This window comes from Zalophus californianus, chromosome 14 (assembly GCF_009762305.2).
Source record: "Zalophus californianus isolate mZalCal1 chromosome 14, mZalCal1.pri.v2, whole genome shotgun sequence".
Lineage (NCBI taxonomy): Eukaryota > Metazoa > Chordata > Mammalia > Carnivora > Otariidae > Zalophus > Zalophus californianus.
Genome location: NC_045608.1, coordinates 37,097,597 through 37,125,062, shown reverse-complemented (window position 1 = coordinate 37,125,062; position 27,466 = coordinate 37,097,597). Strand labels below are relative to the sequence as shown.

Below are 27,466 nucleotides of genomic sequence, written 5' to 3'. Positions count from 1 at the left end.
ATTATGCAATGGTTCTCTGGTGAATTTATAACATAATAAATATTTAAAATGGGGAAAGAGTATGGCATACATATGTATATCTTACATTCGTATATGCTCATAAAGCAGTCACTAAATGTAAATATCCTCATAGCAATTTCACTGTATATACTTACAGTGCCGTTTGAAGTGAGGTAGAGAAGAAGACCGTTGGGTGAAAAGGTACTAAAAAGCATAATTATATGAGTCCCCGTAGCCCGGAGCATTCTCTCCACGACCGAATACCCACTCCCATCAAAATGGAAGGAAGAGTCTTCATTCTGGGTGCTGCAAAGCAGAGCAGATGAAACACAATCTGTTCTCAGGAAGGTGGTTAAAGAGAAGAAAGGATACCTTTCCTGAGGGCTTCCCCTCACAAACATTGTGGTTAGAGCTATTATTTCCATAATTTGATAACGAGTGTAAGTCATATCTTAAAATATGTTGCCACGAGAGTATGCAAGACAAATGCCAGTTGCTCTCTAAGGAAAAGAAAGTTGAGGTAGGCAGTGTTCACTGTAGTAAAAAGAAAGGTCTTCAAAGGATGGATAACTGCTATAAATATTTCTACTTCGCAAGTAGATTTTCATTTGTTCTGATTTCCTTTAATGTCCCTGTCCTTTTTTAATTCCAAAGCTTTCAGAGCAATTTTTTATCACCTTCTGCTTGTTTTAAGCAATACTTCAGCTAACCTGGAGTAATGATGGAAAACAAATATGTACTAATATAGCAGAAGGACCATTTTACAAAAAAAAAAAAAAGGCAACAATGAAAATCTCAAAAGTCTGCAGGATGAGCTTACAACAAAGTTGTTTAGAGTAGACCTCAGTACTTCTCAGGTCAGTGTGTTTTCTGGTTGCCCCCATACCTCAAAAGGCTGACGTTATTCATTCTTCAAGTACAAAGTAAGTTTATCTGGAATATATCCTAATACATTTTAAAAATACATTTCTGGGCTTCATAGTGAAACCTGGCTTTGGGTGTTTTGGGGGGGCGGGATATGAATTTGCACTTTTCCCAGTTGAAGGTATAATACCCAAACTCAGTGCCACATCTCCAAGCAGGACACGTAACCAAACGGTGACACTGTTTCCATTAACAAAAATAGCAGTGCTTTGTGAAACCTGAGGTTTCAAATTGATAGCTTCCCGAAGTACCGCTTTTTCCAAAGATTTCGGTCTTTTGACATCTCTTAGAAGTATAATTTAAAGGAAATGCACTCCGCATGAAGAAACTATGGCTGAATTCTCTATTATTTCATTCTGAAACCTGTGACTTCCTGCAGGCATGTTCCATTGCTCTGTCTCTTGGCTGGTCACAGTTTCATGCAGCTAAGCACACAGACTCTAGAACCAGACTGCTGGGGTTCAAATCCCTGTCTCCCCACTTACTAGCTGTGTGAACTCAGGAAAGTTACCTAACGTCTCTGTGCTTCATTGCCTTCATCTATAAAATAAGGAAACTACTAGAAGCTCTCAGGAAGGGCTATACATGATCTAATACATGTACAGTTCTTAATTAAACAGTGCTTGGCACTTAAATGTTCACTCCAGTTAGCTCTTGATTATTCTGCTTTGTTCAAAGGTCCCTGAAGGGTCGCCATTTTGCCTATTAAAAGCTGAGCCTCGAAGATTAAGTATCTTGGCCAAGGCCACACCCAAGATAATGGTGAAACCAGGTTTCAAACAAAACTCCAGAAATCTGTCTTGTCCTGCTGTGCATGCCCTGTCCCTCTCCAGAGCTCGTGAGTTCTTTGTTCTCGAGAATGGGAATGCTCTGCTTCTGGCTTCTCTCCAGCAGCAGGGCCTGGCCACATGAGGTGGCCACAAAGAGGGACACATTCAAATGAAACCATGTTTGAATGCGCGTCTCCTGAGAAGGTTTTGCTCCCTGGTCAATGACACTTTTCTGGGGCTTGTCCCCTTGTGGCCATGCTTCCGTTCTATAACCAGGAGGCCCACAAGCCTCACCAGTCAGCCCAGGTGCCTGTTCCCAGGTGGGCCACAGGAAGGCGGTTCCCGGCCCCTGCCCAGGCAAGGGACCCGGGGACAGATGAAAGCGGCACTGCCAAAGCAACCCTCCCTCCCCAGCTCTCAACCCAGTGAGCCGTCAAGAATCACCAAGCCTCTGACGCCGGCTGCCACGCCGGGGCGTCACACCTGCCACACTACCCATCAGCACTCGGGGCCGCTGCACGACAGTGAGCGGGGTGCTGCCTGGGCCCCGGGCCTCCGGAGCCGTTCCACCCGTGCCTCCGCTCGCCGCAGCGCAGACACCCGCCTCTGTGCTTCCACAGTTGTCTCTCCTAGAGACCAGGACCCGTTGGAGGAGGTCACCTCCCGTGACTAACGCTGACATCGCCAGCAGCTAGCAGGGGGCCCGGAACACAGGTGACTGGTCTGTCCCCAAGGTCCCGACACAGCCTGTCACAAGAGCCACTCATAACTAATACGAGAATAAAGGCCTGTTAATAAAAAGGCTTTTTCCATATTTAGATGAAAACTGTTAGAATCCATTGCTTATCGTATAATATCCTCTAAGAATTTAAGAGATCCTTCGTAATTATAAACATATATTCAAAAAGGAATAAAAAAAGCAAAAAAAAATTTCATTTACTTGGTAATATAAGTCAAAGGTAAATGTTCATACTGAGAAAATCATTTTTTAAATCTAAAGGACATCAATGGACCACACTAATGATTTAAATAATGGCAGATTACACAAAAAGGTCAAAAGCACACTGAATTCTAATCCCCAGTCTGCTAAAAGGGATTCATTTCCTAGAATTAGTTTGTTAATTCTAAGCTAAAGTCTTTGTCTAATAAGTAGGGGAGGTTGCCTAAAATGAAGACAAATCGATTTACAAACACGGACAGAGAGCACCAGCTTGTCTGTCTCTGCACCTGCCACTGTATGGTCTATGGAACATAAGCAGCTCTGAAATGCTGCTTTTTAAAAAGGTGGGGACCCGGTGAGTTTGGGCATGCTGCAACTCCACCTGTCCTGAGGACACGGCTAGTGCGTGTTAGCATATTAGAGGCTCTGACGGCCTCACAATAAGGAAGTGTACTTAACTGTTTAACTCAGGGCTTCCCAACCATTTATGGTCAGGACACACCTTCTACCCCACTTAGTAAAAAGTATCTAGGGGCGCCTGGGTGGCTCAGGGGGTTCAGTGTCTGCCTTCAGCTCAGGTCATGATCTCAGGGTCCTGGGATCGAGCCCTGCATCGGGCTCCCCGCTCGGCGGGGAGACTGCTTCTCCCTCTCCCTCTGCTGCTCCCCTGCTTGTGCTCTCTCTGTGTCAAATAAATAAATAAAATCTTTTTTTTTAAAGAAAAAAGTATCCTTAATATCCTATCAAACTAGTGTTCTTTTAAAAAACATACTTTAGAGGGGGGGGCGGAGCAAGATGGCGGAGGAGTAGGAGACCTAGATTTTGTCTGGTCTCAGGAATTCAGCTGAATAGGGATCAAACCATTCTGAACACCTACGAACTCAACAGGAGATCGAACAGGAGAGTAGCAACAACTCTCTGAACAGAGAAGCGACCACTTACTGGAAGGTAGGACGTGCGGAGAAGTGAATCCGAGGCGATATTCGGGAGGATAGACGGCGGGGGAGGGGCCTCCGCCGGCCGCTTCTGGCAAGTGCTAGAGCCGCGGAGCACAAAATCGGACCTTTTAAAAGTTGGCTCGGCGGAGGGACGTCGCTGCAGTGGCTAAGCGGGGGGTGGAATCCTTCCGGGACAGTGTGGTCTCAGGACCCTTGGGGTCACAGAGAGACCGGGGGTGCCTGAGTGCAGCAGAGCTCCCAGGTATCAGAGCAGGGAAGCCGGCTACAGAGACGGAGCAGAGTCGCGGGCTCTCAGCTCTGGGTTGCCACAAACTGTGATCTGCGGCCCAGTCGGGGCACGGCTCCCCCAGCAGGGACCCAACAAGCAGCAGATCCGGGGAGACTCCCCTTCCTTCCCGGGGAGGAGCGGTGCGGGAACGCACTGCAGGGATCTGCTGGGTTTGGAGACTCCGAGCGGGGTCGGGTGCCAGAGATAGCAACGCTCGATCACAGGCCGGGTGAGCACGGAGTGCGGCCGGAGACCGGGGACACGGGAGTGACTGCTTTTCTCTGGGGGCGCACTGAGGAGTGGGGCCCCGAGTTCTCGGCTCCTCCGGGCGGAGACTGGGAGGCCGCCATTTTCGCCCTGGGCCTCCAAAGCTGTACCGAGAGCTTGCAGGGAACAAAAGCTCCTGAGAGCAAACTGGAGCAGCTTCCTTAGCCCGGACCGACAAGGGCGGGGCAATTCCGCCTCCGGCAAAGACATTTGGAAACCACAGCAACAGGCCCCTCCCCCAGAAGATCAGCACAAACAGCCAGCAAGCCAAGACCAAGTTGATCGATCAAGGAGAATAGGAGAACTCCAGCGCTAGGGGAATACTGCACATAGATTCATGGCTTCTTTTTTTTTTTTTTTTTTTTTTTACCATGATTCATTATTTCATCAAATTTTTGTTGACTTTTTTTTATTTTTCTTTTTCCCTTTTTCAACCAACATCTTATAAATCCCTTTTTTTAAAAAAAAAAAACATTTTTTATTTATTTATTTTTTTTTTCATTTTTAGAGTCATATTTTATCCCTTCATAGTAGTTATCCTTGTTTTTGGCATATATATATATAAGTTGTTCTCTCTTTAAAATTTTGAGGTACAGTTTCTTCTAACAGATCAAAATATACCCTAAACCACTAGTGTATGGCTTTGTTCTAGTCTCCTGCCTGATCACATTCTCTCCCTTTTTCCTTTTTTTTTTTTTTTCCTTAAATCTTCTTTCTTTTTTCAAACAACTTATCTTACCAAGTCCTTTTATAAAATCTTTTATAATTTTCATCTTTACAGTCATCTTCCATCCCTTCATTGTATCAACCCTTATTTTGTACATATGTCTTTCTTCCTTTAAAATTTTAGGAGGCACTTTTTTCTAACAGACCAAAATACGCCCAAAATCTAGTGTGTGGCACTGATCTATGCACTAGCCTGATCATATTTGATCATATTCTGCCTTTTCTGAATTGTTTTGTTTTTGTTTTTATCTTTTTTTTTCTTTTTTTTTTTTTTTTCTTTTTCTCTTTCTTTTTTCTTTCTTTCCCTTTCTTTTCCCCTGGTTTCAGGTCTTTTCTGATTTGTATACAGTATATTTGCTGGGGACGTTGTAAACCTGTTAGCCTTTTGTTCTCTCATTCATCTATTCTCCTCTGGACAAAATGACAAGACGAAAGAAATCACCTCAGCAAAAAGAACAAGAGGTAGTACCGTCAGCCAGGGACCTACTCAATACGGACATTAGTACGATGTCGGACCTAGAGTTCAGAATCATGACTTTAAAGATACTAGCTGGGCTTGAAAAAAGCGTGGAAGTTATTAGAGAAACCCTTTCTGGAGAAATAAAAGAACTAAAATCTAACCAAATCGAAATCAAAAAGGCTATTGATGAGGTGCAATCAAAAATGGGGGCACTAAATGCTAGGATAAATGAGGCAGAAGAGAGAATCAGCTATATAGAAGACAAAATGATGGAAAATAAAGAGGCTGAGAAAAAGAGAGAGAAACAACTACAGGATCACGAGGGCAGAATTCGAGAGATAAGTGATACGATAAGACGAAACAACATTAGAATAATTGGGATCCCAGAAGAAGAAGAGAGAGAGAGAGGGGCAGAAGGTATATTGGAGCAAATTATAGCAGAGAACTTCCCTAATGTGAGGAAGGAAACAGGCATTAAAATCCAGGAGGCACAGAGAACCCCTCTCAAAATCAATAAAAATAGGTCAACACCCCGACATCTAATAGTAAAACTTACGAGTCTCAGAGACAAAGAGAAAATCCTGAAAGCAGCTCGGGAGAAGAGATATGTAACCTACAATGGTAGAAACATTAGATTGGCAACAGACCTATCCACAGAGACCTGGCAGGCCAGAAAGGACTGGCAAGATATCTTCAGAGCACTAAACGAGAAAAATATGCAGCCAAGAATACTATATCCAGCTAGGCTATCATTGAAAATAGAAGGAGAGATAAAAAGCTTCCAGAACAAACAAAAACTAAAGGAATTTGCAAACACGAAACCAGCCCTCCAAGAAATATTGAGAGGGGTCCTCTAAGCAAAGAGAGAACCTAAAAACAGCAAAGAGCAGAAACGAACACAGACAACAGACAGTTAACAGTCACCTTACAGGTAATACAATGGCACTAAATTCATACCTTTCAATAGTTACCCTGAATGTAAATGGGCTAAATGCCCCAATCAAAAGACACAGGCTATCAGATTGGATTAAAAAACAAGACCCATCAATATGCTGTCTGCAAGAGACTCATTTTACACCCAAAGACACCCCCAGATTGAAAGTGAGGGGGTGGAAAACCATTTACCATGCTAATGGACACCAAAAGAAAGCTGGGGTGGCAATCCTTATATCAGAGAAACTAGATTTTAAAACAAAGACTGTAATAAGAGATGAGGAAGGACACTATATCCTACTTAAAGGGTCTATCCAACAAGAAGATCTAACAATTGTAAATATCTATGCCCCGAACATGGGAGCAGCCAATTATATAAGGCAATTAATAACAAAAGCAAAGAAACACATTGACAACAATACAATAATAGTGGGGGACTTTAACACCCCCCTGACTGAAATGGACAGATCATCTAAGCAAAAGATCAACAAGGAAATAAAGACTTTAAATGACACACTGGACCAAATGGACTTCACAGACATATTCAGAACATTCCATCCCAAAGCAACAGAATACACATTCTTCTCTAGTGCCCATGGAACATTCTCCAGAATTGATCACATCCTAGGTCACAAATCAGGTCTCAATCGGTACCAAAAGATTGGGATCATTCCCTGCATATTTTCAGACCACAATGCTTTGAAACTAGAACTCAACCACAAGAGGAAAGTCGGAAAGAACTCAAATACATGGAGGCTAAAGAGCATCCTACTAAAGAATGAATGGGTCAACCAAGAAATTAAAGAAGAATTAAAAAAATTCATGGAAACCAATGAAAATGAAAACACAACTGTTCAAAATCTTTGGGATACAGCAAAGGCAGTCCTGAGAGGAAAGTATATAGCAATACAAGCCTTTCTCAAGAAACAAGAAAGGTCTCAAATACACAACCTAACCCTACACCTAAAGGAGCTGGAGAAAGAACAGCAAAGAAAGCCTAAACCCAGCAGGAGAAGAGAAATCATAAAGATCAGAGCAGAAATCAATGAACTAGAAACCAAAAGAACAGTAGAACAGATCAATGAAACTAGGAGCTGGTTCTTTGAAAGAATTAACAAGATCGATAAACCCCTGGCCAGACTGATCAAAAAGAAAAGAGAAATGACCCAAATCAACAAAATCATGAATGAAAGAGGAGAGATCACAAGCAACACCAAAGAAATACAAACAATTATAAGAACATATTATGAGCAACTCTATGCCAACAAATTAGATAACCTGGAAGAAATGGGTGCATTCCTAGAGATGTATCAACTACCAAAATTGAACCAGGAAGAAATAGAAAACCTGAACAGACCTATAACCACTAAGGAAATTGAAACAGTCATCAAAAATCTCCCAAGAAACAAAAGCCCAGGGCCAGATGGCTTCCCAGGGGAATTCTATCAGACATTTCAAGAAGAATTAATACCTATTCTCCTGAAACTGTTCCAAAAAATAGAAATGGAAGGGAAACTTCCAAACTCATTTTATGAGGCCAGCATTACCTTGATCCCAAAACCAGACAAAGACCCCATCAAAAAAGAGAATTACAGACCAATATCCTTGATGAACATGGATGCAAAAATTCTCACCAAAATACTAGCCAATAGGATCCAACAGTACATTAAAAGGATTATTCACCACGACCAAGTGGGATTTATTCCTGGGCTGCAAGGCTGGTTCAACATCCGCAAATCAATCAACGTGATACAATACATTAACAAAAGAAAGAACAAGAATCATATGATCCTCTCAATAGATGCAGAAAAAGCATTTGACAAAGTACAACATCCTTTCTTGATCAAAACTCTTCAGAGTATAGGGATAGAGGGTACATACCTCAATATCATAAAAGCCATCTATGAAAAACCTACAGCGAATATCATTCTCAATGGGGAAAGGCTGAGAGCTTTTCCCCTAAGGTCAGGAACGCGGCAGGGATGTCCACTCTCACCACTGCTATTCAACATAGTATTAGAAGTCCTAGCCACAGCAATCAGACAACAAAAAGAAATCAAAGGCATCCAAATCGGCAAAGAGGAAGTCAAACTCTCACTCTTTGCAGATGATATGATACTGTATGTGGAAAACCCAAAAGACTCCACCCCAAAACTGCTAGAACTCATACAGGAATTCAGTAAAGTAGCGGGATATAAAATCAATGCACAGAAATCAGTGGCATTCCTATACACCAACAACAAGACAGAAGAGAGACAAATCAAGGAGTCTATCCCATTTACAATTGCACCCAAAACCATTAGATACCTAGGAATCAATCTAACCAAAGAGGCAAAGGATCTGTACTCAGAAAACTATAAAATACTCAGGAAAGAAATTGAAGAAGACACAAAGAAGTGGAAAAACGTTCCATGCTCATGGATTGGGAGAATCAACATTGTGAAGATGTCAATGCTACCTAGAGCAATCTACACATTCAATGCAATCCCCATCAAAATACCATCCACTTTTTTCAAAGAAATGGAACAAATAATCCTAAAATTTGTATGGAACCAGAAGAGACCCAGAATAGCCAGAGGAATACTGAAAAAGAAAAGCAAAGCTGGCGGCAACACAATTCCGGACTTCCAGCTCTATTACAAAGCTGTCATCATCAAGACAGTATGGTACTGGCACAAAAACAGACACATAGATCAATGGAACAGAATCGAGAGCCCAGAAATGGACCCTCAACTCTATGGTCAACTTATTTTTGACAAAGCAGGAAAGAATGTCCAATGGCAAAAAGACAGTCTCTTCAACAAATGGTGTTGGGAAAATTGGACAGCCACATGCAGAAGAATGAAACTGGACCATTTCCTTACACCACACACAAAAATAGACTCCAAATGGTTGAAAGACCTAAACGTGAGACAGGAGTCCATCCAAATCCTAAAGGAGAACACAGGTAGCAACCTTTTTGACCTTAGCCGCAGCAACTTCTTCCTAGAAACATCGCCAAAGGCACGGGAAGCCAGGGCAAAAATGAACTATTGGGATTTCATCAAGATAAAAAGCTTCTGCACAGCAAAAGAAACAGTCCACAAAACCAAAAGAAAACCGACAGAATGGGAGAAAATATTCGCAAATGACATATCAGATAAAGGGCTAGTATCCAAAATCTATAAAGAACTTATCAAACTCAACACCCAAAGAACAAATAATCCAATCAAGAAATGGGCAGAAGACATGAACAGACATTTCTCCAAAGAAGACATCCAAATGGCCAACAGGCACATGAAAAAGTGCTCAACATCGCTTGGCATCAGGGAAATCCAAATCAAAACCTCAATGAGATACCACCTCACACCCGTCAGAATGGCTAAAATTAACAAGTCAGGGAACGACAGATGTTGGCGGGGATGTGGAGAAAGGGGAACCCTCCTACACTGTTGGTGGGAATGCAAGCTGGTGCAACCCCTCTGGAAAACAGTATGGAGATTCCTCAAACAGTTGAAATTAGAGCTACCGTTCGATCCAGCAATTGCACTACTGGGTATTTACCACAAAGATACAAATGTAGGGACCCGAAGGGGTACGTGTACCCCAATGTTTATAGCAGCAATGTCCACCATAGCCAAACTGTGGAAAGAGCCAAGATGCCCATCGACAGATGAATGGATAAAGAAGAAGTGGTATATATACACAATGGAATATTATGCAGCCATCAAAAGGAATGAGATCTTGCCATTTGCAACGACGTGGATGGAACTGGAGGGTGTTATGCTGAGTGAAATAAGTCAATCAGAGAAAGACATGTATCACATGACCTCACTGATATGAGGAATTCTTAATCTCAGGAAAGAAACTGAGTGTTACTGGAGTGGTTGGGGGTGTGAGGGATGGGGTGGCTGGGTGATAGATATTGGGGAGGGTATGTGCTATGGTGAGCGCTGTGAATTGTGCAAGACTGTTGAATCACAGATCTGTACTTCGGAAACAAATAACGCAACATATTTTAAGAAAAAAGAAAAAGAAGAAGATAACAGGAGAGGAAGAAAAGGGGAGTATGTCAGAGGGGGAGACGAACCATGAGAGATGATGGACTCTGAAAAACAAACTGAGGGTTCTAGAGGGGAGGGGGGTAGGGGGATGGGTTAGCCTGGTGATGGGTATTGAGGAGGGCACGTTCTGCATGGAGCACTGGGTGTTATGAACAAACAATGAATCATGGAACACTGCACCAAAAACTAATGATGTAATATATGGTGATTAACATAACAATAAAAAATTAAAAAAAAAATAAATAAAAAAATAAAAAACATACTTTAGATACAGTAGTCAATGTAAGGATAGCCAGCTGATTTGTTCAGTACCCAGAAAAACATTTAATTAAACTTTTGATTGAGCTAAGGAGTCAGTCTGGCCCTAAGGTTCAGCTGGGTGGTCAGCCCTCTACCAAAAAAGCCAGTTCCAGGAATAGGGTCAGGAGGATGGAAGCACCTGCTATTCTCTCCTCTCGGTCTGTAGCAACCTTCACGTTCCGCCGGGGGGTCCTGGGGGTTGGACATGTGGTGGGAGGTTTTTCTTCTCTTTGAAGAAGAAAGGCCACATAGACAATTGACTTCCTCATTCCAACAAAAGAGGAGAAGAGCTAGCAGTCATTAAATTCCCTCATTGCTGTGGTTCAAGGCCAGAGGTTTTAAAATAACCCTGAAAATGATGGGTGAAATTGGGGATACTGTAACAGTTAAGTAGGGGGGCATTTTCCGTATTAGAAATTTTCAAGTTCTGTTAAGACTTTCCTTTCTACAAGTAAGATTCATGATCTGGGGTCAATGTGGGGCCCAGAGTCCAGGGGTTGGGACAGTTTTCAAGTTAGAATCACTAAATTGCTGGGGAAACTTCCCCGCTAAAAAAACAGCTAGAGGAAAAAGTGATGGGGAGTTCTCTGCTCCTAGAGTTCTAGAGCTGGTGTCATTATCATTTTTGATCTCACTTGCCAATTACAAAACCTTGGGTTTCACACGCTTATTGTCAAGCAAATAATTCTGAGACGTCCACCTAAAAAGCAACGGACTGTGACTGCAGGAAGATCGGAGGTGAACACTGGTGCAGTATCTCAAATTTATCGAGTATTTTCACATATATCATGATATGTGCTCATCACCAGTGTTGGGAGGTAGGACAACAGGATTTTCATTTTCCTTTTCTGGAAGAAGCAGCCAAGTCTCCATGAGGTGAAGTGACGTATTACAAAGTCACTGAGAGGGATTTGGTAGGAGAGGGAGCCTGAGAAACTGAGACCCCAAAGCTAATGTTTTTTTCAGTCTTAAGACTCCAATAACCAAGCTTCTAGTCATGACTTTGAAAGCAAGCAAAGTCAAGGTAAAGAAGCAAATAAAAGGCTCAAACCACAAAATCCCAAGCTATGAGCCCTAAGAGAAAACAGATCTGACAGTAACAAAATGAAAACTTGCCCACGTTTCTAAATGTAATGGGAATTCCTTTCAACTGATCTTGACACAGCTCACTGTTAATTGCAGATATCTATCTGGACAGAGCAGCCCATTAGATGACAGAATTATATCAGATGTTACATTTCTCTAATGGCAGAGGCAATCTATTGTCTTAATTATGAAAGTGCTAGAAAACGAGTCTTGTATACTTCTGGGGTTGCAGTTATTTTTTTAGAAAGTAAAACGGGGGCTGTTGAGCTTGGTGAGATTATTAAATGCCTGCTATTATATATCAATATCTGCCAAACGATGTCAGGTGGTTGTTCTCCATTGCCAAAGGCATTTAATTTCTAGGATTCTAGAATTTAAGAATGGGAAAGTACTTATCTATAAAAACTAGCAGCACAAACAACATCCTCATCCTTGGAGATATTTTCAAAATAAAGATGTACAGTGATTTACCCAAGACTTCCCTGCGGCTCTCTGAGACAGAAGGTGGTTTGAGAGGATGTGTGATGCTTCTCAGTGGCATGATCCATGATGAAAGCATACGAGACACAGTGAAAACTACTTCTTAAATTAAGGTTAAAAATGATGCCCATGCTCCTATTAGTAAATGACCTATCATGACCGACATGACAAACTCTGCGCCACCGTGATGGGCATGTGAATTCTCTAAGCAGCTCTTGGATGTGAATGACACCATGTAGTAAATTGTGGGGCCCGTTACCTTCCAAAGCAGCCATGGCACTTGCCCTCCCGTTCAATATAGTTCCACAGGCCGATGGACTGTCCGTTCAGGAAGGCCTCTCCCATGCAGCCTTTAAAATGAGTAACCTTCACAGCGGGAGACTTCTAATACAAACAAACAAAACAAACACAACCCACATGGATCGGGGAAAGGAATACATTCTCCATGCACACAAAACTCCTTCCTGGGAGCTCAAATTTAACATCCAAAGTCTGAGAAAACAACATCCAGAAAAATGTCCGGGTTGTGATCACTGGATTTCCTCCCAATTATTAAGTGGAATCGTAGAACGAGTGATAACCAGACAGGATCTGAAAGATCACCTGGGTTACCAGGGTCCCTGGAGAGAAGCCCCTTTTACAGGTGAGGAAACAGGCTCAGAGCATGTTGGTCAGTGGTGAGGGCCTGGCTGGGACTGACACCCTTACTCTCAGAGCACCAAACCAAATCCAGGTAACTCAACTTGATCCGGCAAGGGGATAATGGGTATAATAAAATAAATCCCACCGGCTCTGGTGCTAAACACTAATTACCATTATCCTACCGCTGGAGTCAGAATAGCAATAAGAGAAATTACAGAAATGAATGCAGAATACTGAATTTCCTGTTTCAGTCCTAGAAAAGAAACTCAAATAGCAAAATGGACCATTGGCTTCTTTTCCATTTACGATCTTTATTTGACAGGATCCTTTGCTTTATAAAACCAGCCCAACTCTGCAAATTTACTGTCATTAAGCAAAATGATAGGAACCAGAAATATTCATCTACCTGGGATATGTTCAATAATTTAAGCGCACTAGTTTTAGGTAAAAGCAGCCTGTCAGTCCTGTTCAGATGAACATCTGGAAAGTTACCTTGATCTGTCCTCCAAGCCCTCCAACAAACATGAGCGTTGAGTTGTTTATATCCAGAACATTCGCTGTTCCAGGGGATTTACTTGTTTTTGTTGGTGGCTTTTGAGTTGCGCTCATTTCCTTTACACTCAATGAACCGATGTTTCCAAATCTAAGGGTCACAAAGAATTGCAAAAAGAACACTTTCAGAATTCCGAGTCTGTCAGTGTATGTACACATCTGTTTCTAGGCAGCCTCCAGCTGCTTCTGCCCATGTTCCCTGCGGCGGGCACCCGCCGCCCCCCCCCCCCCCGCCGTCACTGATCGCCCTCTTCCAATCTTGCCCACCCCGCCCCCAGTTTACTCGCAAAGCCTTGTGGAGAAGGTCTTCTAAATCATAAATTGCATCGTGCTACCTCCTTGCTTAAACCAGTTACAAATAATGAGTTAACTCTATTTGAAGCAGTCTACTGCCTTCAGTATTACTTCATTTCCATAAATAACGAAGCAAAAGACAAGAATTTCCAGCAACAACAAACCATAGTGTTATGGAAAAGTAAAAAGATATACCTAAACCTGCTTAAAAGGAGTTACCACTAGAGAGAGGCTTTACAAGGAAGAATTTTGCTTTGTGTCTGAATTTTGGATCCTTGCCTTCTTTCTCTTCTATGCACATACCACACCTGCCATGTGGGATTTCTACTGTGTTGCTTCTCATTCCCCTCTACTGGGGAGAACACAATTTACTGGGATGGCCGCCTCAGCTTTAGACCTAACATTCTAAAGGTAACAAATTTTTATCTTTTTTCTTCTTTTGATTGTTGATTTTGGTGACAAAGTTTATTTCTTCTGTAATAAGGAAAAAAAAAAAAGCCCTTATTTCTAGAGTTAATCTAAACCAACTATCCTTTTACTATAATCTGACTTCCCCAAAGTTTCAAAGACTATTATATGATGTGACAAACATGTTGCAAACTTATAAGATACAGCTTTAAAAAAAGAGACACTTGGAGAGAACTTTCTCTACTACCTGGTTACATAGATACTGTGCCATTTGTTGTTGTCAATCGGGAAGTCTGGAAATTCCAACCGCGTTGACCCGGAGCCCATATCCCAGAGAAAGGCCACCTTCCCTCGCCGCATCTCCACTGCCAAGAAATCAGACTGGGGTGCGGGCATGAGCTGGGATGAGTTTACGTGCCGACTGTTTGCACGACTACCAAAACATGTTAAAGAATGAGCTCCTGGAGCATTTTCTCTATTCTTAAAAAACAAAAAATTGTCTTTTGTCTTTAAATGCTCCCCTCCCTGGAACTGGAGCATGCCTCAGTACTGGAGACCATTAAGCCATTGTTGGATATTAGTGCCTTCCAGAAAGTTCCCCAGGAACACTTACTGGGGGTCACCAGTAGCCTACAGGGAATATGAGGGAAGGCACTCAACTTGTTTGCCCAGTCTGAAAAGGCAGTGAGTGAACGTGAAATACGTAATAAGGCAGGAGCCATGAGATCCCACATCAGGGATAACACACATAAGGCATGTGTTCTGCGCCTTAGCTCCCACGAAGACGTTTCAGAATTTGTGCTTGGTAATATTTTCTGCTCTCACACCCCCAGGGGTTCTGACCCATTCCCACTGGCAGCCAAAGGAATCAGTGGTTTCCACAGGGGACTTGCCCCTCTGGGAACCACCAGAATCTCACTGGGTGGAGGAGCCTGGGTGAAGCTGGATAATTCTGATACGCCCGTCAGAGTGCACACCTCCACTCCTGATAACAACCACCGAGATCCACTTTACACACCCATGGCTACTCTCGGTGGCTGAAGAGGCTACAGAAGACATTAGGAAAGGCTACCCCACAGCTAGCAATTGCGATGGCAGAGGGACGACCCTCTCCTCAATAGCATGGTCCTCGTTTGTAATCTAATGCCACTAGTTTAGCAAAAGCTTAGTTCCCTTAGAAGTATTAGTGATTTCACCAAGGCCCTCTGCTTTTTTTCCATCAAAAAACCCCTGCCAATTCAGAAACTATAACATGCTCAGGAGAGAGTCATTTTTGCTTTCTACAGTCCATACGCACATTGGTGCTGCTCCCGAGGTAGAAGAGAAGGTTATCGGGTTCATTTGTCTTAACATTTAGCCTTAAGGTGTTATAGTTAGCAGAAGAAATTGGAGGCTGGTAGGCCCGGATACAGTCTCTGTCTGCAGACACGGCGACTTTAATCTGTGAAAGGAAAGAGGAAGTGTCCTAATCACTCAGTGACACACGTTGGCAGCACGCCAGGAAGTCAAAAGTACTGTTCCAGAACCAATTTTCACTGGTAGGCAGGTTTCCTCTCCTGAGGAAGCATAATGCTTTGTGTCTCATAACATGAGATCAGGCGGTGATGAAAATTATTTTATTTGGTGAACTACTTAAATACGGAAAAGTCCGTCTTGAAGTTTTAAGAGTATTTTACATAGGAAACGGTCTCGCTCATGTGAAACTTAATTCCTTAAGACCAGGAGCTTATCCAGATCACCTTGGAATCTTTACATCTGACACAGGAAGGATATTTGATGATCATGTGTCAAATACATGAAGGGATAATCTATTTATACATCCAGAAAATATTTATAGAGCAACTTTTGCACTTACTACACGTTTCTCTAAGTAGTTGCATATATTTCTTATATTAGCTATAAAGATTATACATTTGTATTAATCAGAGCATTTAGAAACGTCTGTGGGGCTTACTAAAGTTTATTTGGTGACTTTCATTGAAACCAAACTCATGTCAACCGACAGCCATTTTCCAATATTGAGGCCACTCGGGGGAGGGGGAGTGGAAGGCTCCAGAACTGCTTTTTCTTAGCTAGCAGGGTTCAAGCAGATGAACATGAGACCAGAGGTCACATCTGTCCTCTATAAATCCCCAGCAGCGTGTCAACGGCATATTCTCTTGAAAGTATTATTTCCCCGAAATGCCTCCCCTTTAGAGCATGACCAATGCCATGCGCTATGGATGGTCGTAAACATTTTCTCAAGCTTGTACTTTTCCAGCTGGCAAGTGTTCGATGCATTTAGTGACCTGGATTTGTGAGCATTTGTGTGTGTATAGGCTGTGTCTCCAGACTCCTGGACGACGAGGCTCATAGTGCGCACACATTCTGACGAACACTTGGACTGCTGACACCGGGCTGGTAAAATGATGGCGATAATGCCGTACTCGGCCAACGAGCCTTGGATGGAAACACTTAGACCACGGGCTCTACAGAGGCTGAGCTAATAGCTGTGGACTGGTGAGTCTAGGCTACAATTATAAATCTCCATAAAGACATGAGATCTCTTTGCTAACGTTTGGAAACAGGTTGAATGAAGCAAAAAACAAAGAAAATGAGACTACTTAAGTATACTTAAATATACTCTCTGGGGCAGGAGAGAAGGTATTTTCTAGACAAAGCATAGGCACCATAAATAAAAGTCATAAGTGGCTATACACACGCACACACACACACAAAGTAAATATACTTGACACAGATTTAAAAGTACTATAGACAAGGCTGTGAGAAATGTGGGAGATAAGAGCTGACTCAGTAGAAGTCCAGGGGCTGGCGTGACAGTCCCCTCTGTAGGAGCCCCCTGAGACTGGGAGTTACTGAGGGCCCCACTGTGGGAGGGCCGAGCTCCCAAGAGCCACAGGAGCCCACACTCACAGAAGCTGCTTGCTTGCGCGCTTGGCTGATGAGCAGTTTGATTTCTGATAGGTTTCTGTTCAGGTTCTCTTCTAATATCTTCAGAGGCTTCAACCGATCAAATAAAAGGCTGGCTTGTATTTCTGCATCTTTCACTCTTCTTCCAGCTAGCAGAGCTACCAAGTATCAGGTGGTAAGAAAGATGGTGGCAGGGAGGAAACAAGAGAAGTGAATTACTTATTATTACCAAGGCACTGAATAAAATAGAATATCCTAATGATCAGATCCTTGAAATTTTGGTAAATACAGTTGACTCTTGTACTACTCAGGGGTGGGGGTACTCAACCCCCATGCAGTCGCAAAGCTGCATGTAACTTCTGACTCCCCCAAAACTTCACTAGGAATAGCCTACTGTTGGCTGCAAGCATTACCAGCAACGTAAATAGTCAATTAACACGGTTTGTAAGTGACATGCATTATATACTGTATTCTTACAATGAAGAAAGCTAGAGAAAAGAAAATGCTATTAAGAAAATCATAAAGAAAATACATTTTCTGTATTAAATTTATCAAAAAAAAATCTGTATAGTGGACCTGTGCCATCGAAACCGATGTTGTTCAAGGGTCGACTGTATATGAAAATTGCGCCAGCAGCATGCCCTACCCAAGGCCCTTCTCTTGCTTTATAAATGCAAATCTCGACATCAGTGCATTTTTATTCCTTAGGGATGCTGTTTGTCAACAAGACTCCATGGTACACTGGGTCAGTTGAAAATCTCACAACACGGACTTCCCCACTGGGAAGGGAGACTGGGACGTACCGGTCATTGAGGAGTCCTGGAGAAGTCTGTTGGTTTCTCGTAAGGTGGCGTTAACCCTGGACAGGTCAGTGGATGTATTCAGCAGCTTCTGGCTCAATCCCACGACATTCTTTAGAGTGCTTGCTGCGCTCTGATTTGCAGATGTGGCCAGCTCTTTGACTTTGGTTCCTCTGTCTCTGACACCTGAAATAAATTTAAATGCAAGCATGCACCCGTGTGATCATATATGGGGAAAACCATAAACCACAATAAATGTAACTTCTCATGGAAACATGTACAATATTTCTTATGGGCTGCTGAGCACAAAATGGGGCTTCTGGTTTTTAATGGCAGTAGTAACACTGCATGTCCTATGCCTTACTGCTCCCTCTTAGGGACAAATGAAATAGTTTTGGTAACAATCCTCTGTATTGAAATTTCAATACTCAGTGAGATCAACTGCTAATCGCCATGTTCTCAGGGTCTTAGATGTTAATAAGCTAAACTTCTTTATTTGGTCTTCCTTCTATCACTCCCTTCTCATATTCATTAAATACCTTATTCAAATCAGTCCGTGTGTGGATAAGAAGGTTGGGGAATTTAAATTTGTAGGAAAGATGGGCATGTCGTAGGCTAGAGGAAGTGGTATTTGCCCACAACGTCAGCTGACTGCTAGACGGAACAGAATAAAGACTAAATGGCCACTATGGATAAAGTGGAATTCAGTTATTTTAAAAAATCTGGGTGATGATTTTTTTTTTAAAGGCACCAGTATTCATGTTCAAAATATCCAATCACAAACAGGACAAAAACAAACACTAGAAGAAGCTGGATAAAGAGTCTACAGGTTTCTTTTTACTCTTGGAGCAACTTTTCTGCGAGTTTGAAATTACTTCCAAATAAAAAGGTGTTTTTTTTTGTTGTTGTTGTTGTTTTTAAGGGGGGAGGTTGTGTGGGGAGGGGTGGAGAGAATCTTAAGCAGGCTCTATGCCCAGTAAGGAGCCTGACACGGGGCTCGATCTCACAATCCTGAGATCATGACCTGAGCTGAAATCAAGAGTTGGATGCTTAACTGACTGAGCCACCCAGGCGCCCCTAAAAAGGTACTTTTAACTATTTAACCAACATACATCATGTGTCCTTAAAAAAAAAAAAGAAAGAAAGAAAAGAAACTTCCAGGTCAGAAAATGTGCCCATGATTTAAGGTTAGAAGTCAGTACAAAGTGCCCCAAGCCCAGCTCCCCTACGTGGTTTACATGTTCACCGGTGAATCCACAGAAAGAACTTTGGAGTTGTTAGGGCATCTTATAAGGCTTATTAAGAAAAGAAGAGAAGGTCGAGGGGATGTAAATGATGCAGTGCGGCTGGACTCATTTGTATTATACTTTAAAATAATTATCCTATTTCAGATTGTAATGAATAGCACATTTCCAACCCATCAATATTAAAGTGATTTCTGAACTTATTTTAGAATGCTTTATATTGCCTCATGAAGGAAGATCACCAAGCAAGAGTTCTTTAATTGCCCCCATTTATAATGAATCTAGCATTTTCCCTTAAGACAGGAACATTCGGCTTCTTGCTGACATCTTCGAATGACCCTTTCATTGAAGGGATGTGTCAAGGCATTTTAAAAGAAAGTAATTCATGGGGTAGCATCAAGTCTCCCAAGGTTCTGCTTTTCAGAGTATGATTCTAGCATTCCAATGCAGGTGTTCTGGAGTTACTTAAAAAATAGTTATCTTCACTTCCAAATCATACTCCTCTGTGAGTAAAGACTCTATCCATCTTGGTCTCGATTTTGAGCGAGGGCTGTTAATCAGACTCGCAGCAGGACTTCCTTCCACTCCTGTGTAATGGCTTTACAATGAGCAAACATTAATTAAATCAAGAACCCCCTTTCCACTTACCTCCAGGAATTGTTCTGAGTATTAAGAGTGATTCATTGGTCCGCCTAGTAATTGTATCAGCATTCTCTTGAAATCTGTTTGCTGTATTTTTCAATTCACTCAGTTTCAATGTGATACCTATTTAAAGGGGGGGAAATTGTCCTCTTTGAGGATAACCTACTCAAAAGTTGCTTAGGCAACAGGTTCCTTCATCACTCTGACCCATCTACAGAATCAACAGCTTTCTACAGACACCCCCCCCAATATTGAAATTTTTCCAATAAGACTTAGCACCACTCATTATAGAAATGAAGAATGTTTTTAGCTTGCTTGATCATTTTTCCTATTTCACTTGTTGCCCTTCTCCCAAATATCTCTTCTTGAATTGCATGTCCAATTTAATTTAGAGCTCAGGTGAAGACTTGTGTTTAAATCCCTCAGTCTTAATCATTCTCTAACGTCCTGCCTACACCTAAATCTTGTCCACCTCTCTTCTCTGGGTTGTAAAACCCCAAAGGTTGTCCTGCCCAGGAATCTTCCCCCGTGCGCCCCGCTCCCCCACCCCGGGCTTCCCCAACCAGGGCCCCTCCCCTCCCCCATCCTCTCATGGCAGGACACATGCTCAACTCAGCCTCCTTCAAGTCTGATCAAAGCTGTGGGATCAAAGCTTTTACTTTTAATATTTCTGTTCATAATACACACATCTCAATGCTGGACACATGGTTAAAAATGAATTATGGATAAAATACCTGATGAACACGACGGTTCTAAAATTTTAATTGCCAGAAAGTTCACTATTTGGTGGCCTCTGACACACCTTTCACCGTGTAAGCTGAAACCACAGCCCATCAACACCGATGCTAGAGTTTGTGTTTCATCTGCTTTACGATCAAGTGTGAGGGACTTTCTATTCCGTAAGATGATGACATAAAATTTAAATTGTGTCACTCACAGAGAAACAAAAACTATGCACACATATGGGCCCTTGGCTCAAACAGCTATGGGAGGATCCAGTACAGGCAAGGAAGTGTTCTTGGAGGGGTGGGGGCTTGGTTTATAGGCCTGTCTACTCCTACAGAAAGGGACTTGATATTTTTGATTAGAATACATTAAGGTGAAAAGTGTATGGGAGGGGGCGGAGCAAGATGGCGGAGGAGTAGGAGACCTAGATTTTGTCTGGTCTCAGGAATTCAGCTGAATAGGGATCAAACCATTCTGAACACCTACGAACTCAACAGGAGATCGAACAGGAGAGTAGCAACAACTCTCTGAACAGAGAAGCGACCACTTACTGGAAGGTAGGACGTGCGGAGAAGTGAATCCGAGGCGATATTCGGGAGGATAAACGGCGGGGGAGGGGCCTCCGCCGGCCGCTTCTGGCAAGTGCTAGAGCCGCGGAGCACAAAATCGGACCTTTTAAAAGTTGGCTCGGCGGAGGGACGTCGCTGCAGTGGCTAAGCGGGGGGTGGAATCCTCCCGGGACAGTGTGGTCTCAGGACCCTTGGGGTCACAGAGAGACCGGGGGTGCCTGAGTGCGGCAGAGCTCCCAGGTGTCGGGGCGGGGAAGCCGGCTGCAGATACGGAGCAGAGTCGCGGGCTCTCAGCTCGGGGTTGCCATAAACTGTGATCTGCGGCCCAGTCGGGGCACGGCTCCCCCAGCAAGGACCCAACAAGCAGCAGATCCGGGGAGACTCCCCTTCCTTCCCGGGGAGGAGCGGTGCGGGAACGCACTGCAGGGATCTGCTGGGTTTGGAGACTCCGAGCGGGGTCGGGTGCCAGAGATAGCAACGCTCGATCACAGGCCGGGTGAGCATGGAGAGCGGCCGGAGACCGGGGACACGGGAGTGACTGCTTTTCTCTGGGGGCGCACTGAGGAGTGGGGCCCTGAGTTCTCGGCTCCTCCGGGCGGAGACTGGGAGGCCGCCATTTTCGCCCTGGTCCTCCAAAGCTGTGCCGAGAGCTTGCAGGGAACAAAAGCTCCTGAGAGCAAACTGGAGCAGCTTCCTTAGCCCGGACCGACAAGGGCGGGGCAATTCCGCCTCCGGCAAAGACATTTGGAAACCACAGCAACAGGCCCCTCCCCCAGAAGATCAACACAAACAGCCAGCAAGCCAAGACCAAGTTGATCGATCAAGGAGAATAGGAGAACTCCAGCGCTAGGGGAATACTGCACATAGATTCATGGCTTTTTTTTTTTTTTTTTTTTTTTTTTACCATGATTCATTATTTCATCAAAGTTAATTTTTGTTGACTTTTTTTTATTTTTCTTTTTCCCTTTTTCAACCAACATCTTATAAATCCCTTTTTTTTAAAAAAAAAAACATTTTTTTTTTTCATTTTTAGAGTCATATTTTATCCCTTCATAGTAGTTATCCTTGTTTTTGGCATATATATATAAGTTGTTCTCTCTTTAAAATTTTGAGGTACAGTTTCTTCTAACAGATCAAAATATACCCTAAATCACTAGTGTATGGCTTTGTTCTAGTCTCCTGCCTGATCACATTCTCTCCCTTTTTCCTTTTTTTTTTTTTTTTCCTTAAATCTTCTTTCTTTTTTCAAACAACTTATCTTACCAAGTCCTTTTATAAAATCTTTTATAATTTTCATCTTTACAGTCATCTTCCATCCCTTCATTGTATAAACCCTTATTTTGTACATATATGTCTTTCTTCCTTTAAAATTTTAGGAGGCACTTTTTTCTAACAGACCAAAATACGCCCAAAATCTAGTGTGTGGCACTGATCTATGCACTAGCCTGATCATATTTGATCATATTCTGCCTTTTTTGAATTGTTTTGTTTTTGTTTTTATCTTTTTTTTCTTTTTTTTTTCTTTTTCTCTTTCTTTTTTCTTTCTTTCCCTTTCTTTTCCCCTGGTTTCGGGTCTTTTCTGATTTGTATACAGTATATTTGCTGGGGACGTAGTAAACCTGTTAGCCTTTTGTTCTCTCATTCATCTATTCTCCTCTGGACAAAATGACAAGACGAAAGAAATCACCTCAGCAAAAAGAACAAGAGGTAGTACCGTCAGCCAGGGACCTACTCAATACGGACATTAGTACGATGTCGGACCTAGAGTTCAGAATCATGACTTTAAAGATACTAGCTGGGCTTGAAAAAAGCGTGGAAGTTATTAGAGAAACCCTTTCTGGAGAAATAAAAGAACTAAAATCTAACCAAATCGAAATCAAAAAGGCTATTGATGAGGTGCAATCAAAAATGGGGGCACTAAATGCTAGGATAAATGAGGCAGAAGAGAGAATCAGCGATATAGAAGACCAAATGATAGAAAATAAAGAGGCTGAGAAAAAGAGAGAGAAACAACTACAGGATCACGAGGGCAGAATTCGAGAGATAAGTGATACGATAAGACGAAACAACATTAGAATAATTGGGATCCCAGAAGAAGAAGAGAGAGAGAGAGGGGCAGAAGGTATATTGGAGCAAATTATAGCAGAGAACTTCCCTAATGTGAGGAAGGAAACAGGCATTAAAATCCAGGAGGCACAGAGAACCCCTCTCAAAATCAATAAAAATAGGTCAACACCCCGACATCTAATAGTAAAACTTACGAGTCTCAGAGACAAAGAGAAAATCCTGAAAGCAGCTCGGGAGAAGAGATATGTAACCTACAATGGTAGAAACATTAGATTGGCAACAGACCTATCCACAGAGACCTGGCAGGCCAGAAAGGACTGGCAAGATATCTTCAGAGCACTAAACGAGAAAAATATGCAGCCAAGAATACTATATCCAGCTAGGCTATCATTGAAAATAGAAGGAGAGATCAAAAGCTTCCAGAACAAACAAAAACTAAAAGAATTTGCAAACACGAAACCAGCCCTCCAAGAAATATTGAGAGGGGTCCTCTAAGCAAAGAGAGAACCTAAAAGCAGCAAAGAGCAGAAACGAACACAGACAACAGACAGTTAACAGTCACCTTACAGGTAATACAATGGCAGTAAATTCATACCTTTCAATAGTTACCCTGAATGTAAATGGGCTAAATGCCCCAATCAAAAGACACAGGCTATCAGATTGGATTAAAAAACAAGACCCGTCAATATGCTGTCTGCAAGAGACTCATTTTACACCCAAAGACACCCCCAGATTGAAAGTGAGGGGGTGGAAAACCATTTACCATGCTAATGGACACCAAAAGAAAGCTGGGGTGGCAATCCTTATATCAGACAAACTAGATTTTAAAACAAAGACTGTAATAAGAGATGAGGAAGGACACTATATCCTACTTAAAGGGTCTATCCAACAAGAAGATCTAACAATTGTAAATATCTATGCCCCGAACATGGGAGCAGCCAATTATATAAGCCAATTAATAACAAAAGCAAAGAAACACATTGACAACAATACAATAATAGTGGGGGATTTTAACACCCCCCTGACTGAAATGGACAGATCATCTAAGCAAAAGATCAACAAGGAAATAAAGATATTAAATGACACACTGGACCAAATGGACTTCACAGACATATTCAGAACATTCCATCCCAAAGCAACGGAATACACATTCTTCTCTAGTGCCCATGGAACATTCTCCAGAATTGATCACATCCTAGGTCACAAATCAGGTCTCAATCGGTACCAAAAGATTGGGATCATTCCCTGCATATTTTCAGACCACAATGCTTTGAAACTAGAACTCAACCACAAGAGGAAAGTCGGAAAGAACTCAAATACATGGAGGCTAAAGAGCATCCTACTAAAGAATGAATGGGTCAACCAAGAAATTAAAGAAGAATTAAAAAAATTCATGGAAACCAATGAAAATGAAAACACAACTGTTCAAAATCTTTGGGATACAGCAAAGGCAGTCCTGAGAGGAAAGTATATAGCAATACAAGCCTTTCTCAAGAAACAAGAAAGGTCTCAAATACACAACCTAACCCTACATCTAAAGGAGCTGGAGAAAGAACAGCAAAGAAAGCCTAAACCCAGCAGGAGAAGAGAAATCATAAAGATCAGAGCAGAAATCAATGAACTAGAAACCAAAAGAACAGTAGAACAGATCAACGAAACTAGGAGCTGGTTCTTTGAAAGAATTAACAAGATTGATAAACCCCTGGCCAGACTGATCAAAAAGAAAAGAGAAATGACCCAAATCAACAAAATCATGAATGAAAGAGGAGAGATCACAAGCAACACCAAAGAAATACAAACAATTATAAGAACATATTATGAGCAACTCTATGCCAGCAAATTAGATAACCTGGAAGAAATGGGTGCATTCCTAGAGATGTATCAACTACCAAAATTGAACCAGGAAGAAATAGAAAACCTGAACAGACCTATAACCACTACGGAAATTGAAACAGTCATCAAAAATCTCCCAAGAAACAAAAGCCCAGGGCCAGATGGCTTCCCAGGGGAATTCTATCAGACATTTCAAGAAGAATTAATACCTATTCTCCTGAAACTGTTCCAAAAAATAGAAATGGAAGGGAAACTTCCAAACTCATTTTATGAGGCCAGCATTACCTTGATCCCAAAACCAGACAAAGACCCCATCAAAAAAGAGAATTACAGACCAATATCCTTGATGAACATGGATGCAAAAATTCTCACCAAAATACTAGCCAATAGGATCCAACAGTACATTAAAAGGATTATTCACCACGATCAAGTGGGATTTATTCCTGGGCTGCAAGGCTGGTTCAACATCCGCAAATCAATCAACGTGATACAATACATTAACAAAAGAAAGAACAAGAATCATATGATCCTCTCAATAGATGCAGAAAAAGCATTTGACAAAGTACAACATCCTTTCTTGATCAAAACTCTTCAGAGTATAGGGATAGAGGGTACATACCTCAATATCATAAAAGCCATCTACGAAAAACCTACAGCGAATATCATTCTCAATGGGGAAAGGCTGAGAGCTTTTCCCCTAAGGTCAGGAACGCGACAGGGATGTCCACTCTCACCACTGCTATTCAACATAGTATTAGAAGTCCTAGCCACAGCAATCAGACAACAAAAAGAAATCAAAGGCATCCAAATCGGCAAAGAGGAAGTCAAACTCTCACTCTTTGCAGATGATATGATACTGTATGTGGAAAACCCAAAAGACTCCACCCCAAAACTGCTAGAACTCATACAGGAATTCAGTAAAGTAGCAGGATATAAAATCAATGCACAGAAATCAGTGGCATTCCTATACACCAACAACAAGACAGAAGAGAGACAAATCAAGGAGTCTATCCCATTTACAATTGCACCCAAAACCATTAGATACCTAGGAATAAATCTAACCAAAGAGGCAAAGGATCTGTACTCAGAAAACTATAAAATACTCAGGAAAGAAATTGAAGAAGACACAAAGAAATGGAAAAACGTTCCATGCTCATGGATTGGGAGAATCAACATTGTGAAGATGTCAATGCTACCTAGAGCAATCTACACATTCAATGCAATCCCCATCAAAATACCATCCACTTTTTTCAAAGAAATGGAACAAATAATCCTAAAATTTGTATGGAACCAGAAGAGACCCAGAATAGCCAGAGGAATACTGAAAAAGAAAAGCAAAGCTGGTGGCATCACAATTCCGGACTTCCAGCTCTATTACAAAGCTGTCATCATCAAGACAGTATGGTACTGGCACAAAAACAGACACATAGATCAATGGAACAGAATTGAGAGCCCAGAAATGGACCCTCAACTCTATGGTCAACTTATTTTTGACAAAGCAGGAAAGAATGTCCAATGGCAAAAAGACAGTCTCTTCAACAAATGGTGTTGGGAAAATTGGACAGCCACATGCAGAAGAATGAAACTGGACCATTTCCTTACACCACACACAAAAATAGACTCCAAATGGTTGAAAGACTTAAACGTGAGACAGGAGTCCATCCAAATCCTAAAGGAGAACACAGGTAGCAACCTTTTCGACCTTAGCCGCAGCAACTTCTTCCTAGAAACATCGCCAAAGGCACGGGAAGCCAGGGCAAAAATGAACTATTGGGATTTCATCAAGATAAAAAGCTTCTGCACAGCAAAAGAAACAGTCCACAAAACCAAAAGACAACCGACAGAATGGGAGAAAATATTTGCAAATGACGTATCAGATAAAGGGCTAGTATCCAAAATCTATAAAGAACTTATCAAACTCAACACTCAAAGAACAAATAATCCAATCAAGAAATGGGCAGAAGACATGAACAGACATTTCTCCAAAGAAGACATCCAAATGGCCAACAGGCACATGAAAAAGTGCTCAACATCGCTTGGCATCAGGGAAATCCAAATCAAAACCTCAATGAGATACCACCTCACACCCGTCAGAATGGCTAAAATTAACAAGTCAGGGAACGACAGATGTTGGCGGGGATGTGGAGAAAGGGGAACCCTCCTACACTGTTGGTGGGAATGCAAGCTGGTGCAACCCCTCTGGAAAACAGTATGGAGGTTCCTCAAACAGTTGAAATTAGAGCTACCGTTCGATCCAGCAATTGCACTACTGGGTATTTACCACAAAGATACAAATGTAGGGACCCGAAGGGGTACATGTACCCCAATGTTTATAGCAGCAATGTCCACCATAGCCAAACTGTGGAAAGAGCCAAGATGCCCATCGACAGATGAATGGATAAAGAAGATGTGGTATATATACACAATGGAATATTATGCAGCCATCAAAAGGAATGAGATCTTGCCATTTGCAACGACGTGGATGGAACTGGAGGGTGTTATGCTGAGTGAAATAAGTCAATCAGAGAAAGACATGTATCACATGACCTCACTGATATGAGGAATTCTTAATCTCAGGAAAGAAACTGAGTGTTACTGGAGTGGTTGGGGGTGGGAGGGATGG

At 42.2% G+C, this 27,466-nt stretch overlaps 1 protein-coding gene across 1 annotated transcript in view; it reads right to left on the bottom strand.

Moving 5' to 3' along the window:
• Positions 1 to 27,466, bottom strand: part of LAMA1 (laminin subunit alpha 1) — a 170,026-nt gene that overhangs the window by 19,951 nt on the left and 122,609 nt on the right. Inside the window, exons 42-49 of the mRNA XM_027577194.2 lie at positions 19,655 to 19,771; positions 17,766 to 17,948; positions 16,966 to 17,120; positions 15,350 to 15,493; positions 14,300 to 14,433; positions 13,291 to 13,441; positions 12,416 to 12,540; positions 156 to 306 (exon numbers count right to left, since the gene is read on the bottom strand). Of these exons, the coding sequence (XP_027432995.2) occupies positions 156 to 306; positions 12,416 to 12,540; positions 13,291 to 13,441; positions 14,300 to 14,433; positions 15,350 to 15,493; positions 16,966 to 17,120; positions 17,766 to 17,948; positions 19,655 to 19,771 (1,160 nt within the window). The remainder of the gene's footprint in view (positions 1 to 155; positions 307 to 12,415; positions 12,541 to 13,290; positions 13,442 to 14,299; positions 14,434 to 15,349; positions 15,494 to 16,965; positions 17,121 to 17,765; positions 17,949 to 19,654; positions 19,772 to 27,466) is intronic.